Here is a 17,244-nt window from a genome sequence, read left to right as displayed (position 1 = left end):
GCCCCCTCTAAGGACTCTGTGACCGGTATAAAGAACTCTGTGAGTGTAAGCGTCTCTTCCCGTCATCCGCAGCAAAGCCATGTCAGTGCCCTAACCTTTGAAGTAACACTAAAACTTAAGGACACCGAACAAATTAAAATGACTGAGCTGTTTTCCCTGGCAGCCTGGGAGGGTTAGCTAATCTGACGGATCTACTGCGATCACTCAAGACTGTCAAATGACTACTCTCCTGCCTCTCGGAGATTGAAGAGTACATAAAAGCAGACTGAGCACCACATAAAAATGGACTATATACCTATTTTTAAAACCACTCATGGGGGGGTGTGTGCCATTATATGACACTTTTATTATGGTTTGAAAAGGAAAACAGAGTTTTTGTGAAAACGTAAGCCTTCTTTTGATGCCTTTAAAAATCACAGCCATGTGATACCACCCCCAAACCAAAAGCCTCACAGTCCACAGTCGCAGGGCCCTGGGGCTTGTGGGTCCTTACCAGTTCCTGCGTGTCTTCCTGTAGTGGCAGAAATGCTGCTTCCAGAATAGCAGTCTGGTCAGCACTCAGCCTCTGCCACAGCCTGATTAACAGGATCAGCAAATGGGTGGCACTCTTCAGGCCGGCGAATGACTGCAACAGCCTGTCTTGGTTTTCCTGGACCGCATCTGCTAGAGCAATCACCTGAAGAAATTACAAACTTTGGTTAGGGACGATTTCACAGTCCTCAAGCCCTCAGAGATTTCATTTGCACGCTTCTGTTTTTCTGTCAAACAGCTTTGTCTTCTTCCACAGACACAGCTTATGCTGGATAATAACGGAGCCCTCTGCTAGCTTCCTTCTTTGGGAAAATCCCCCAGTAATTCCGAATCCACATGGCTAGAGAAGGGAATATCCACAGATGGGCTCTGTAAGGGCGACCTTCAGTGTGTGCTTTACCACAGGAAGAGGCGTACTCTCAAGAGTAAAACTACTTCAGTCTTTTGTAATTAGCTATGGAGACTGATCAATTAAAATAAAATCAAAGTAACTGTACTAGTTGTTTTTTTAAAAAAGTGTCACGTTTGCAGAAAATAACTCGTATCTTTTAAATTTGTCTTTATAGATGCATGAGGCTAAGATGTCCAATACTCCGTTAACGTTTGTAAAAAGCCAGACAAGATTCAAACATCTGATGAGTTGAAAATTGTCATTTTTAACACAACTGTTAGCCACCAACCCACAGGGCATTAAAAAGCAGCTCAGGGTGTGTTAGGTTTGCAATGCCAAATCTACTTAGGATAAAAATTGGCAGGAGTGAATACAATCTGCCCTAAAAACTGCTCTTGAAAAGTCTTGTGGAAAAAGGAACTGAAGCAACAATTGGGTGGGATGTCCAAGTCTGCCCATCGGTGCTCGATTCTATTTTATTTTAATGTCTTGGTAAATTCTGTGCTCATTAAAAGTAATGAACTGGCTGCCCGGGAGACTCATGGCGTCTATAGTCCCCAGGACCGGAAGAGCCCGGGCTGAGCAGTAAGCTCCTTCTCAAATGCCTGCCAGCTTGAGGACTCAGATGAGATTCAGAAGTCTGGTTCAGGCAGTCCTCCGCTCAGTGATACTTCATGGCTTATTGACACTGGCCCCAAGGGCTTGTTAAAGCATCATCATTCAAACAAGTAGAGTCTACAGCTGTGTGGTCTCTCAAATTCCATGGAGGGAAAGGGGCTCCACGGGGAGAGTGACCAGAGTGTCTTGAGAGACACCGGAAACTAGATGTGAGGGAGAGAAAGACAGCACAGCTGATCTTTGCCTGAACATGCTGTTCACATCAGGATTCTCTGCCATGTGATCAACACCTTAAAGGAGTCGCAGAAGCCAATTACAGTCAGCTCTCCAGGGAGCCAGTATCTGAACCAAGGCCAGTATCTCATAAAATCACGCCCTCCTGTGTGCCGAGGACTGTGCCTTCCACCAGCATTCTAAGAAGTAGATGGGAGCTTGTAGCCCACAGGATCTCATAATCGTTTGAAAGAAAGCATACATACAGAACCTATTAGCGGGAAGAAGCATTCCTATAATAATGTCTTAATTGTGCAGAAAAGAAAGTGTAAAAGAAGCTAGCAAGGGACCAATTACAGTGGACCAGAGTTAATAACCCTGGGGCCTCTCTTACTCAAATGGGGCTGGAGCTCATCCCTTTCCCATTACTTTAAGACATCCCCTAGAAGGGGTGGGAGGGGCAAGGTTGCATAAATTGTAACACATGAAATCATATGCACCCTTACCATGATCACAAACTGACTCCTGTTAAAGTCTGAGCTTACACTCTCTGCCTGGCTGTGAATGTTAACAATTAGTCATCATTGTGGAGCTATGACACTGCAAAGAGGTACTCACTGGCAAACATTGAACTTATAGAAAGAGCAAGGTCATAAACACCCACTGAGTACCAGGTAAATGCAAGAAATCTGCAGAGCGCACTGTAGGGAAATCACGACTGACAGATCTAATCTCTCTACCTTCAAAGAGCTCATACTAAAGAAGAAAAATAGGGTGAGGGAGGCCAATATTGACTGTAGACCACAAAGGAGCGCGTTAGTAGCGTGACTGTTAAAGACGATCCCTGATTCCAGGCAGAAATGATGGGCTATGGAGTCTGCCTAGTGTCGTGCGATCAGTGCCGTGCGTCAGTCACTTGTACCCACTTGACATCATTTCTCTTGTACAGAGGAGAAGACTGCGGCCATGCTTACTTAGAAAGGTCCCTGAAGTCATCAGGAAAACGGAACAAGGACAGAGGAGATAGGAATAGCTAAGTATGTGAAATGCTTTTAGACTTGCATTTAAAATTGACCTTGACCATATAAAAATTGCTTAGTAAAACTGACATTAATCTAAACTTCTAATTTTTTTTCCTACTTAAAAGATATAAAACAGAAAACAATTGCGTCAGAAATTGTGGAAGGCAGGCCACTGACGACAGACCCCTTCTCCTTGTCTGCGTGAAGAGGCCCAGCCATTTCCATTTTGCACTGGCCAGTGAGATGGCCCTCTCCAGTGAGGAAAGGAGCAGAACGGAGCAGTGGTGCCGCCCATCTCACACTGTAGGTTCAGAGCAGCCTAACTCCCGCTGGAAGGCTCCAGGGAGGAGGGGCGTGTGAAGGGAAGCACACTGGAGCTGGATCAGTGAGCCCCTCCCAGATCAAGAGAAGGATCCAATTGCTCAATTCTCAGGAATTTTGTAAGCCAGTCATTTCATATGGCCATTGCTAAGAATTACAGGACTTAAAATAAATTACCCAAAAAAGGATTAATAAATACTCAAAATTCATTATTTGCTGCTGGTATGTAGGCCTTGTGGAAATCTTTACTTAGTTTATCTGACTTTGGTTGATGCTTCGCAGTATGGCCTACCGCCCATTTCTTCCGACTTCCAACTCCATACTCAGAGACCTCACATCAACAGCTTGAAATCTGCTACTGGAATTATGTTAATGACTTCTCTGCACACCACCGAGAAGGGAGGCCTCCCAACACACTGGGAGTGAGGAGGAGGCCTTTAAAGAGGAGAACAGAATGCCAACAAACTGAGAGGCTGCTCTTGGGGAACGCTCAGGTGGTGGGCGGGCACTTGACTCTGAAAGCACCAAGTATTCTGGATATCTGTGTTCGTCCATAAAGCACAATAAAGCAGGCAGAACAAACGCCGTGGCCCTCACTGGGACACTGGTGAAGCGTCGATGCATGTTCCTCGCAACCAAGGGGAAAGTCTCACCAAGGGCAGCAACACGCCAGTTCACGGAGCCACTCAACTTGTTCAGCCCAGCCGTAGTGAAAGAGTGACGTAGTGTGACGGCGGCCCAAGTCCCAGCATCTTCCCAGAACAAGGCTCAAGATACATCAGTCTGGGAGAAGCACTGTCTCTCAGCCTTTCAGTCTCCCTGGATGGATTCCTGTCATGGTGGAAATGGTCCCTTATCCCCAAATGTTCACAGAAACTGGAAAGAAATGGAATAAACAATTCCTTATGTAAATTACCCCCAAGGAAAATCTTCCTGACCTACTGGCCAGCATGAAATACTAAACAGATCTCCATGTTCTCAATTTAGTTTTGCATGTAACAGCCAAGTTTACTTTGTTCTCCAGGAGAGCCAGATGAATTAAACAGAATTAGCATATTAAAAAGAGTTGGAAAAACTAGGCCCATCAAGGTTCAGATCTGAATGACCAAGGCCCAGAAGATCTCCCAGATCACCTGGAACTGAGAAGTGAAGCCAACCAAATGCTAGGAATTAACATTTGAGGGAGAGAGATTTTTTTCCAGGCTCATGACTGTCTGAGCAAGCTGTGTGTTCCCTAGTGTTCAACAGAACTACAGAAGGGAGGCCTATAGGAAACAATAAATGCTAACAACTTCAAGCACAATGTGCTGATGGCTTTTGTTTTGCTTTTGCAAATTGATGGTTTCCAAATAAAACAGAGACCCCAAAGGACATCTCTGTCTGATGGCCATATCAGTTGATGCCAGAGTAACAAGGCAGAGGCCCAGGGAGCTGCAGGAAAGCACTCGACTCATAAAGCGAGTGTGAAATTAATCCCAAACACTTCCAGCTGCCAAGACAGGCTCTAAAATTGGTTACAGGAAAGCAGCAGCCGCAACAACGGAGTAGACATGAATCATGCTATGTGAACACGGACATGTCCAATTTCTCCACCTAAGCTGGCCCAATCGGCTTCCACATCTCGTGTGTGGCACAGAGTCCTACTGTGCTGCTGTGGAGACTGACTGTGATCCAGGCGGCGTGCTCAGAGCTGTTAGCATCCATCATTCTGTCCTCTGAGACAGAACCTGCGGACGGCCCCCACCCACCCCACCCCACCCTGTCTCCATTTCCCAGTGAAGGGTTAAAGGCTTAGAGCCATCTGTGCACACAGGCCAGGTCAGTGAGCAGGGGCAGAGAGCTGCCAGCGCTTCAGCGGTTTGCTGCCTTCTCAGCGAGTGCCCTCTGCACAGAGACACGTGTATCCACAGGTGACCCCACAGCACCAGCAACGGGTCCTGCTTTATAATGGAATGTGAGTGCTGCTCAGACGTCACACCCATCACGGGCAGGGCCTGTGTGGAACCTACACCTTACATCTTTGGGGCTTTCACCCCAAGATGGCTGAAGAAGGTGGCTTTCTTCCTGAAGTGGGCCAGCACTGCCCAAAGTCACATCAGAACGGCAGCAAGTTCATAATGAATGTGTACGAACTCGACCTCACCACTCTCGTTTTCTCTCTCTCTCTCTTTTTTTTTTTTTTTTTTTTTTTTGGTTCTTTTTTTCCCGAGCTGGGGACTGAACCCAGGGCCTTGCGCTTCCTAGGCAAGGGCTCTACCACTGAGCTAAATCTCAGGTTACTCGTTTTCTCTCAACAAAGGGAATGGTACACTCTGTGTAGCTCAGAGACAGGAACGCTACACTAAAGAGTAATTTTTCTGGCCTTCCCCTTTGGTGAAGCTACTTTTCAGAAAATGATGGCTCTTCTGTTTTCCTATAAATCTCGAGTTACAGTGTTTTTAGTAGTCTAAACATGTTTTTCTATAAATCACAAGTTACGGTGTTTTCCATAGTCTAAACAAACTCATGTATGTGACAATTGTCAACATTTCCCTGAAGGCTTTCTAGGAACCAAACACAGGCTAAAATCTTTACAGGGATTAGCCCATTTAATTCTCAGAAACAACCCTATGAGGTAGGCACCATGTTAAAGATAAGGAGAAAGAACTACAGAAGGGATCAAACAACAAACAGCAGAGCCACACTGCATATCCGAGCCAGGAATCTCACCACAGAACACTGCCTGTGCCTGCCTACCTGCACCCTGGCCTCATCAGAGGCAGGACATACAACAATAGCCATCTGGTGCCCCAGCGGTACCTCTCAGCTTGGCTGGACTTCAATATGCAATATGGTTTGGGGTAGATCTATCTATTCTAGTAATGGACCAACGTGGATGAACATGTTAAGTCAATGGAGATCAACATGGCCCCGTGGATGGCCATGCTGGCACGCATGGAGTCTGGGAACCAAGCAGACAGGCCCTCTCCGCCCAGGGGCCTGTCCTCCACTCCCCTCCCCAGCAATGGACCACTTTCTTTAAACCAGGAACCAAAACAAGTTGGTTCTTGTCAGCTGTCTGGACACACTGCTGTGAAGAGGAAAAGGAGAAGTGCTCATCCACTACTGCTTAGTGACATCCAGAATGTCAGGATGGTCCTGTGACTGTGGAGCCCATAGGCTCATGTATGAGTGTGGGTGGAGCTCATAGGCTCATGTATGAGTGTGGGTGGAGCCCATAGGCTCATGTATGAGTGTGGGTGGAGCCAACTACAGGCTCATGTATGAGTGTGGGTGGAGCCAATTACAGGCTCATGTATGAGTGTGGGTGGAGCCAATTACAGGCTCATGTATGAGTGTGGGTGGAGCCCATAGGCTCATGTATGAGTATGGGTGGAGCCAACTACAGGCTCATGTATGAGTGTGGGTGGAGCCCATAGGCTCATGTATGAGTGTGGGTGGAGCCAACTACAGGCTGCGCAGCCTTCATCTCCCTCAGAGTTAGTTCACTCACCTACATGAAGACTCAGTAAAAGCCAGCAAACATCCCTTCTATTTATTTCTAGTTAATTTGGCTTCTGTTAACTATTTCTTAATGTTCCCCATAAAGTCTAGGTATAACAGGCAGATTATTTTATTAGACAAATGATAGCATTGAAAAGGGAGGACTTATCTCCTAATACGAAGTCCCCTCTCCCAGGTGAGGGGAACAGGGGGTCACCACTCTTCCATGCTCCGCCCTTTGTGATCATTCACTAGGATAGCCTTCATTTTGTAGCTAAATTTCACCAAATTTCAAATTAAAATGTCATGAAACACAGAATCAAACATACTACTGAAAGCTTTGAAAGTCAGATGTACTGGATCCCTTGTTTTACTTTGTTATACTTCGATTAAAACATGAAGACAGGGGCTGGAGAGATGGCTCAGCTGCTAGGAGCCCTTGCTGCTCTTGCAGAGGACCAGAGCTCAGTTCTCAGTGCCCACGCCCACAACGAGATGGCTCACAACCATCTCTAACTTCAGGGAATTCCACATCCTGTTCTGCCTCCGCGGGTACACACACACACACACACACACACACACACACACACACACACACACTTCCCCTTTTCAGTATTATTTGAGATGGCATTCCCACAGTCCAGACTGCGGCATGGCAAAAGCTTTCCAATGAGGATGAAGTTTACTTTGGCTGTAAAGATGCAATTCATATCCAAAAGCATTGTTCTCTCAGCAAAAGGAAAATCTTATTTAAAGATTCAAAAAGAAACGAGAAAGATCATGGGTGTCAGGAAGGCACGGTGAGCTTCCCAGGTTTGTACAGTAAGCCCATCCTGAATCTAGGGCCTCTATGAACTCATGCTCAGACGAAAGCCAACCCTGGGAGTTTTATTACGAAAGCATAGCAGGGATCCGACTTTGCTTGTTGGTGGTGGTTTGTTTGAGACAGTCTCTCTCTGTAGACCCCTGGCTGTCCTGGAACTCGCCTTGTAGACCAGGCTGGCACTGAACTCAGGAATCCATCAGCCTCCGCCTCCCGAGTGCTCACCACCACATAGAGCATTACTTCTTAGCCATGTTTAGTGCCCCATTAGTTTACATACAGACGATGAAGAATGGATTCTGCTCTGCAGTGGCTCTCACTGGGAGGCCCTGCAGCTCGCATACACCGTGGAACTTTCATTTCCAAGCCTGGAATTAGAATACATTTCCATCGTGACCACTGGCAGGGCTAGTAAGAGCGGAAATCGATGCGTATGTCTCATTAAAAGCTTGACTCACGCATTCTATGTCCATAACATGATAAAGAAACAACCTGGGCCTTGCTGCTTAGGAGCAGCAGGGCATGACGGCCGTGACCCTGGAAATCAAGGTGCTTTTGCCTAGAATTTCCCTGACACTAATCTGTTCCTGCCAAGTGCCTGGAAAATTCACATAGAACTCGTTTTAGAAAACAAATGACTCCTGAGAAACTTCATTATACTTAAGAACCCCCTCCTTTTCCTTTTCAGTGTACTGCCCAGAAGAATGTAAAGGTAACCACTGTGGGGACATAGCTGTTAGCTGAGGCATTTCGAATGTATACCATTGATTCATAAAAATGTTAAAAGGAGAGAGGCAAATAACTTATAAGTGACACAGAGAATAATTCTGCTATTTCTGCACAGCTTATTCACCAAGTAGACATGTAACTTCATCAGCTGAAAGGAAACTGACTCCAATGCCTGTCTCATATAAAGCTAAAAATACAACTGATCTCAGGCCTGATTACGATTTTTACCTCCGTACCTCTCCGCACCCCTGATGGCTGGTCTAAGTTTTACCTCTTTCTATAAAATGATCTACCTACAGCCAAGTGAAACCCAAATTTAAAAAAACAATAATAATTAACGGAATCAGGTTGTAAAAAGACAAATGAATATTTTCTGGGCCATGCTCTGTCACTGAACACATTGCTTAGTGAAGCAGGAATCTGTGGTTGGCAATGCAAGAGCTCATTTACAAGCCCTGGAGAATGCCACAGTTATCTCTCTCCAAAAACAACATCCACAGGGTCTGAATAGCTTCTAAGTTTAGAATGCCTTGGGCAACAGTCTTCTAGACAGACATGTCTGTGAGTAGGAAGCCACCCACGCAGCATGGAGTACCGCAGTCCATGGAGGGGAGCAGCAGTGAGATGGGGAGCTGGCTGGCTGGCTGTCCCCAGGCTCCCCTCTACCTAAGGCAGTCAGTGTTACGATGAGTTCTACATGTGATCAATTACAGTACGCTATTGATCCGCTTCTGGGAGAACCTGGGGACCCCACTGTGTCGGTGATGATATTGACCATTTCCTCAGACTTCCTGAGGTGAAGTAACATTTACATACATGTACACATATGCACACATGCATGTACATGCAAACATACATACTCACGTGTAAATAGGCAAAAATAAGTCTGCGAAGAGGGTCTAGTTCTTCTAAACACTTGTGGTTTTTATGATTTTGCTTTTTAAAGCAAAAGATATTATTCATACCCTTACTGCCTGGTAGAACAAGCTTACAACTAGAGTACATGGAAAGAATGTTTCTGTACATGGGATATGTATATACAACAACATGACATACATGTGTACACAGGATATGTCCACAGAATAACGCAAGGCAACAAGTGGGACTGCCAGGGTTCATGTAGCAGGAAGGGTAAAGAAGAGCATGCCTACAGGCATGGCTGCTGGGACACTAGACCTGGAAGAGGCCTTGTTGGAGACGCTCTGCACTCAGTTTCTACTCTAAATGCTTCCAGGCCAGAGGCTGCCTTGTTACTAGCTTTACCCACCCCCATATCTCACATGTGGCAAGACTTTCATGAGCAGTTGATATTCTAAAATAAATGAGAACTTCCAATGACTCCATAACACGAGAATGCACCAGGCAGCACTGCTCCGGGCAAGCTTGCCTTCCAGATGAACAAGATCGAGTCTGTCACATCTTAAAAACGTCTGTGGGCTGCGTGATTGATTAGGCTGACTGTTTCTGTAAATAACCAGGATCGACAATATCTACACCACCACATGCACCTCTTACACAGATTCGCCCAAATCTTCACTGCTCACTGCTCTGAGGGTGGAGAGCTCAGGGAAGTCCTCACCGTTGGACGGCCTCTGCAACTGCAGGAAGTACACGGCGTCTTGTGCTCGACACTCTAGGTGCCAGTAACATCTCCTACCATTAGCTCTAACAACCAAGAGTATCTCCAGACGTTGCCGACAGTCAATGTCCTTGGAACAAAATCGCCCTTGTTGGGACGTCTGGTCTAGAGTCCGTGATCTTATACTAAAACACTTTTGATTCCTATCAGAAGCGGAGCCTAGAGTCAGAGCAGGAGGCCGTGAACACTGACATTCAGGGAGTTGGTATCTCAGTCAACACTGGAGACTCCGAAGTACCAAAATGACAATCAGAAATGTGTTTTGATGGGTGATATTAGAAGTTTTATAATTATAATTATAAATACCAGACTAGGTCTGGCCCACTGACAAATATGCCCATACTTTCCTTTCCATGATCAGGAAATATTAATCCAGTAATCCACTTGTGGGGTGGGTCAAAGTCTTGAGTTTAAATAATCGTAGGTATTGCCTTTCAAGAAGTTTCTTGATGTTCATTGTGATGTTAGCATTACTTACACAAATAACTTAAGAGTTACACATTATGTAGATTGCCAAAGGTATATACAGCATTAAGTCTGTGAAACTGGGGGTGGTGTACAGGACTTGCTAAGCTTTATCAAGCTAATAAAAACTGAATAAATGTACTATTAAAACAGAGCCACTTACTATACGTACCATGTGCCAGACATAGGCTTGAGAATTCAATAGAGATTATATCTGAATCTTTTTAACAACCTTTCTAGAAAGTTATTGTTTATGACTAATGAAGAAAATAAGATTCAGAAAGGTTAGCCAACTTGGTCAAAACCATATGTCAAGGCAAAGATGCAAATCAGGTCCACCCCAAACCCATAAGGCAGAAGTCCTTTTCATAACACCATGCTGTATCCTATGGATACAGACAGAGACGCAGACAGACGGACAGACAGACAGACAGACACACACACACACAGACATGGGGGGGAGCAATCTATATTTTTAAGATGTAGTAAATTCTACATAAATTATTACCAGCGTCAAGAGGCAGATTCTACAAATGAACTCCCCTCACCGACTGATTGCGTGGGGACGAAGAGTCCAGAATCCTTTGCATGTCTCTCTTTTAAACAAACCAACACTGGGGTGCACAACTGCTTTTGTGTCCTACACATTGCTCTCTGACTTTCGTCCTCCTCTGTGCTATATGGAGGCCTTTCAGCCATTTGGGTCTATAACCCCGGCATTGATCAGGCAATCAAACACTAAACTAAACTAAACTATCCCAGACAAGAAACCAAATCCAGGCCCTTGCCCTTTAGCCCTAAGAGCTCCGTGATCTCTGTTTGCCTTCGTTTTCTTCTCTGTAACAAGAGGCTTTGTCACGGGCTTCTCAGTCACAGTGCCTAGCACACAGTAGGCACGCAGCAAAGCCCAACATGATTGCCATGATCTTAGCCTTTAGTGTTGCACGGCCACAAATTCAGCCTACGCAATGTTCATGAAAGCGAGTGACACAGAGCGAGCACATGCCTGAAGACAGTAACGCCTTCCATTTGCCTATCGCTTCTTTTCATAACTTTGACCTCAGTGTCTTATGCTGGGATAGATTTTAATATAAAATAGGCATTACTTACCAACATCCAGCATACTATCCACTCTCCTGCACACCCATACCCCTCCTGTATTGTGCCTGCGCACTCAGAACCATGCAGGCAATGCCGCCCACTCGGCGAGCGCAGAGACTGCTCATCTGTGAACATTGTGTCCCTAGAACACCAGTGAAGCCTAAGGCACAGCCTGCTCCTGAAACATCTGTCCAGCTAAGCAGAACTAGCTCTCACCTAACACATCAGAGGGTGGCTTGCTGGGTGTCTGCGGCAGAGTCCTTTCAGAAGCAGAGGTGGTACAGGGCACAGGGAGGAAGGCCCAGGGGTCTAATTTGTAAAACAAAGTCAGATGGTGTCCAAAGTGAAGAGAATCCATGCTGGGCCTTGGAGCTCAGCTACAATGATCACACCCATCTTTCTTTGGGACTTTGTTTAGTGTTAAGATGTCAAGCTCTTCGCCCAGTTTCCCAGAAGATGGCTGCTCTGAGTACACTCCCTGGCTGCCTGCTGTGGGCTCTCTCGCCTGAAACGAGGTTTCACTACCCCACCCCTCCCACCGTGCCAGAATGTGTTCCCTCACAGGAACTCCACAACAAAACTGTGTCCATGGATCTGCAGTGATGAACGTTAGGACTTCATGGTGTGAGAATCTTCGCAACCACACCTTGCTTCAACATCCAGCTGGCCGACAGCATATTCTTTGTTCAAACTACTTCAGCAAAACTTCCTGGAGCTAGCAAGTCCATTTTGGCAAAAAGCTTTACTGATTTTTAAACTAATGCTACTTTCTTGGGTTTTTTTTTCAAAAGGTAAAATAATGTATTCTAAAAAATGTATTTCTCTTACTAAGATTGATTTACCTAAGGGGAGGATATCTTATGTGCACCTGCACAGATACACACACCTACACATGCAAACAAACACACATTCACATATACACACATGCACACACATACATACTCAAAAGCACATATACTCTCACATACATACATGCACTCACCCATGCACACACATACATATGTGCACTCACATATGTATTCATATGCATGCACTCACACATTCTCACACACAGACACATAACACACACATAAATACACACATGCACACACATACATACTCATAAGCACACATACATGCACTCATGCAGGTGTATACATACTCACATACACACTGGCACACACACTCACATAAGCATACACACTTGCACTCACACACACTCTCAGTAGCTTCAATAAATAGCAATCGAGCATTACCCAGTGTTGCTAACAGATCTTAGGGAGAAGCGAGGCTGAAAGGACAGCTGAAACTGCTGCAGATGCGGGAAGCATCCACTGGACAGTGCCATGTTTCATTGTTACAAGGAGATTTTTAAGTACTCTCTTCTTCTAAATGAATTTTGACCCAGTCAAAACAAAAGATAGCAGGCAACTATGCAAATTTCTAATAAAGGCCAAAATATGTGAGTTTTAAAGATTTTATTTATTAATTTATTTTGTATGTTTGTGAGTCTCTCTCTCTCTCTCTCTCTCGTGTGTGTGTGTGTGTGTGTGTGTGTGTGTGTGTGTGTGTGCGCGCGCCATTTCCGCGGATACCTAAAGAAGGCATTGGATCCCCTGGCACTGAAGTTACAGGCAGTTAATGAGCTTCCTGAAGTGGGTGCTAGAGTAGAAAGTTGCATCCTCTGGAGAAGTATCACATGCACTTAGCTGCTGTGCCGTCTCTCCAGTCCCCAGAAATATTTTTAAGTTAATATTTTAATTATTTTTATTCTTGAGATTATAATTGCATGATATTCCCCTTCCTTTTAATCTCTGTGAACCATCCATGCACACCTCCTTGTTCTTTCAAATTCATGGTTGGTTTTTATTGTTGTTGTTGTTGTGGTTAGCTATTGTTACATACATATGTATGTATGTAAGCAGGTATGTACGTAGTCCCAAGTTAATAATGTGGCCTGCTCAGCCCATATGATGAATGTCGCTTGAATGGGAACACTTGGATAACAAATTGGTGTGCTCCTCCCTGGGAAGACTATTTACCTCACTCTCAATATTTCCTAAGTTGCCTGTAGCCCTGAGGGTGAAGCAGTGGCGCGCACGCCTTGGTGGTAACCAACAGCTCTGTAATTGGACTCAAGACTACTCAAAAGAGGAAACTCAGGCCCAATCCTGGAAACCTAGCCAACTACCACAGTCCATGGAGGGGAGCAGCAGTGAGATGGGGAGCTGGCTGGCTGTCCCCAGGCCCTCCACTGCCTAAGGCAGTCAGTGTTACGGTGAGTTCTACATGTGATCAATTACAGTATGCTATTGATCCGCTTCTGACTGCAAACAAGAGAACCTGGGGACCCCAGCATGCTGGTGACAATACTGAATAGACAAAGCATTTATCCGGGTCATGAGGAAGGAATCTAAAATGCAAAGAACCAAACGCAGGCGTTAAACTAAAATTCCAGGCCCAAGCTTTTGCTCCTGTGATGCCAAGGACGGAAACACGTCACTCCTCACGTACAAGGTACAGCTAGGAAATCAGGAAAGCGCCCAGTCTCCAGTGTGCACATCAGAGGGCACGGAGAAAAGGCAAACACATGCAGTCCAGAGGGGCTGACATGAAAGGTGGGACAGGAGGCTGGATTGGGGCGGAAACTTGCAGCTGATGGACAGTTGCTCAGTAAAACAGCATTGTGGACTCCTCTGAGTTGTAGCCCCGTTTCTCTACACCATACTTGTCTTTACTATAAAAGCCCAAATTTGTGCACTTTCACATATAGCTTACGGTCTCCCACATCTCTTACTCTTGATGTTCATGACCCTGGGCTGTGACAAGCCGATGCTATCCTACCTCTCAGGCCAGACAGCAAATGTTGAGCACAACAAGGTTTAGTAAAGGCAGAGACCCCTCCTGGCTGCTCTCACCAAAGCCACTGGAATGAGGAGATCCAAAAGGAGAACATGGATGATGAGGAGAGAGAATTGGTGCAAATCCCTTCTCCAGCAGCCAACAGCTGCCTAGAACTCACTCAATGTGGTGTGCAGATCGCAGACTTTGACGTGAATCCAAGCTCTGACATCTCACCTTATGTCAAATCTGATTTTCAGGAAAAGTCTTCTCATCTTCTAATGCAAAAAGTGACAAAGTAACACTAACTTGCCTCATGGTTATTGTGAAAGCCAATTATTGTAATGTGGGGCTAAACATTAATAAACCATCAGACACAGTAGAAAAGTAGGAAGATACCAGGAGTTAGCATGTCTGAATATTCATCATTAATACGTTCCAAACCAAAGCCGGCTGTTCAACTTATTTACAAGGGACAAAATCTAAAATGTGTAGCATATCTGAGAAGCATAACATCTGGAAGAAATTACAGTTTTAAAACTGGGGAAATCAACGTATTACGATGAACCCTGGGCTTGTGTCCTACAACGAAGGATGCTGTGCGGAGCACATCTGCTCGGTGATGCAGGCAGAGTGAACTTTCAGTGGCCACAGAGTAGGGGTCAGGAGAGTTTTCTATAGAAGGAATTCTTGCTGTCAGGAATGTTGGTGTTACATTCTAGCCTAAAAAACAAACCATTGCCAGAGCTCGTGACGGTCACCTGATAAAGACAGGGTGAGGCACAGGTCCCCACCCGGGTGTGTACTGCACAGAGACACTGGTTAAGAGAGAGCACCTGTGAGCATCGGGCACTGATCTCAAGGGAAGGACCATACCTGCCCCGCCCCAGAACCCCTTCCACCTGAGTGGCCATGTCTGAAAGGGCAGCTGGCTTTCTGCCTCCGAAGGCCGTGTGATTCTCAGCACATAGCAAAACCACATCGGCGAGCAGCTGGCTTCTCTATGTACGGATCAGGGACAACCCTGACTTTGCTCTCCAAATTTACATCGCTGTCACCAACCCTATGACTTAAAATTCCCGAGTCCAAAAGGCCAGCATCTCTGAATGTACAAAAGCTATTAAATGGCACAATATCGTAGGACCTATTCACTCTGAAGTGACTCTTAACAGGACTCAGTACAGCAAGGAAGTCAGCGTTCAATTTAAACAAAACTGCACCTCTCTACGCGTTTTCTCAGAGAGGGAATTCTCTGGGGCTGCTCCTGACAGTCTGACCATGAAGAGGCCATGCACAACCCGCTTATGAGTTTGAGAAGCAGTGACTTCCTTATAAGACAGCCCCCTACCTACGTGAAGAAACAAATTCAGCTTGCATGATTTAGATCAAGGAAAGAAAGTCTGCCTGGACAACTTTGGCAGGGAATCTCAAACGATCTGGTTAAATTACTCCCTTTATTTCTGAAAACAGGCGCTACTTTGCATAATCTCCCACCACCTTACCATCATCTAAAAGAACATTAAAAAAGATTCATTTGCAAAGTTAGGAAATCAGGCTTCAACCCACCATTATGTGGTCATAAGAACTATACCCAACTACTCTATGAATCATCAGGCCCTGGAGTCAATCAGCGAACGAATTCGTCATTTTTCCTCTTTCACAGAGGTGACTGGCTATCCTATCCACACCACAGCAAAATAACTGGCAAAAGTGGGCAAGGTCGGTACAGCAAGCCAATGGCCTTCTTTGGGCTCACACCTAATCAACTATTCAATTTGGGCACCGAATGAACAGCCAGATCGAGTGAATCTCCCCTCTCTAGGCACACATTATAAGATGTCTACCATATAAAGACCCAGACAAAAAATTCACTCTGGACCTGAGCATTAGGAAAAATCAATTTGCCACTGAAAACCAAGGAGCAGTAACACAAGATGTGACTGTGAACAAAAGAAAAAAACTGCATATTCCTTTAAATGTTCCAGTCTGTTCATTTAAAACAATAAGAATCTTAAATGACTGTGGCTACAACTTTGTACTGATGAGAAAGAAGTCATATCTGTGATTGATACCTATTATATTATTACATGTTACCCAGTTTTCTTTTATTCGGACTGCTGGAGGCTTGAAAACTCTTTTTTAATTTATCCTTTGCTGTGTGGATTTTTCTGGATACTACTGCATAGAGTTTACTGACTGACAGGATACATTCTGGCTGAATTTAAATGTCTTGTGTTATGGCCTCAATTAAGCTGAATTAATATCACTACATATTTATGATTCAACTCAGTAAGTCATATTTCTAACTTGTCCCACTTCATCATAACATGGCTACAGGCAATTACTGGAGAGAACAGTCAGGCAAGTTTCAGTTACTGGGCTGGGGGTCTCGGGTAAGGAAAAAGAGAAAGAGAAAGAAATAGAGGAGAAAGAAGACAGAGAGAGGAGATGGCCATGAGGCCAGAGGGATTGTGAGCATGTGGCCAGAAAAGTGGACCCTGGGGACATGCTGATGGGTCGGAATTAACCCGGGTGAGACTCAACAGCAAGTACTTGGGGTCCTTGCAGCTGCAGCATTACCAGTCCAGTGTACAGAAAACCACGCTGGAGATAATGCCCCAGTGATCGTGCTGTAGAGCTGCCTTAAAACACCTAGAGGGCTGAATGGCCGGGACAGTTCTTAACTAATGGAGTTACTAAAGAACATTTAAAAATACCATTTATAGACATACACACCCCCAAACAAAGGTGACTAGCACATGCTACTGAATCTAGTGGGAAAACGTCAACGACTTCTTGTAAACAGCCTTGACGGGGTTAAATAAGAGAAGGCTGTGGTTGTTAGAAAAGCTACACTGAAGGCTGGAGAAGATGAATTAGTTCTAATGGAGGAACACAGTGAGTGCAGGCATTGGGGTGAATGCATTCAGGGCACTGCTGAGGGGATGATAATGTGCTTCCACACAGTGGAGACAGCTATGGCGAACAAGCAGGAGACAGCTAGAAAGCTATGAAAAGTCTACTATGGCAAGACCCAGCAAACAGTACAAGACTAGAGTTCAATGGTTCGAAGTCCCAAACGAGGCTC

General features: G+C 45.2%; 1 protein-coding gene across 27 annotated transcripts in view; it reads right to left on the bottom strand.

The window, feature by feature from the left end:
* The window catches only part of Bbs9 (Bardet-Biedl syndrome 9), a 425,044-nt gene that overhangs the window by 80,932 nt on the left and 326,868 nt on the right, over positions 1-17,244 (bottom strand). For all 27 annotated transcript variants that reach the window (XM_039082282.2, XM_039082284.2, XM_063265362.1 and 24 more), the window contains one exon: positions 494-676. In XM_039082282.2, the coding sequence (XP_038938210.1) occupies positions 494-676 (183 nt within the window). The remainder of the gene's footprint in view (positions 1-493; positions 677-17,244) is intronic.

Source organism: Rattus norvegicus, chromosome 8 (genome assembly GCF_036323735.1).
Source record: "Rattus norvegicus strain BN/NHsdMcwi chromosome 8, GRCr8, whole genome shotgun sequence".
NCBI lineage: Eukaryota > Metazoa > Chordata > Mammalia > Rodentia > Muridae > Rattus > Rattus norvegicus.
This window is presented reverse-complemented; position numbering and strand designations above follow the sequence as displayed.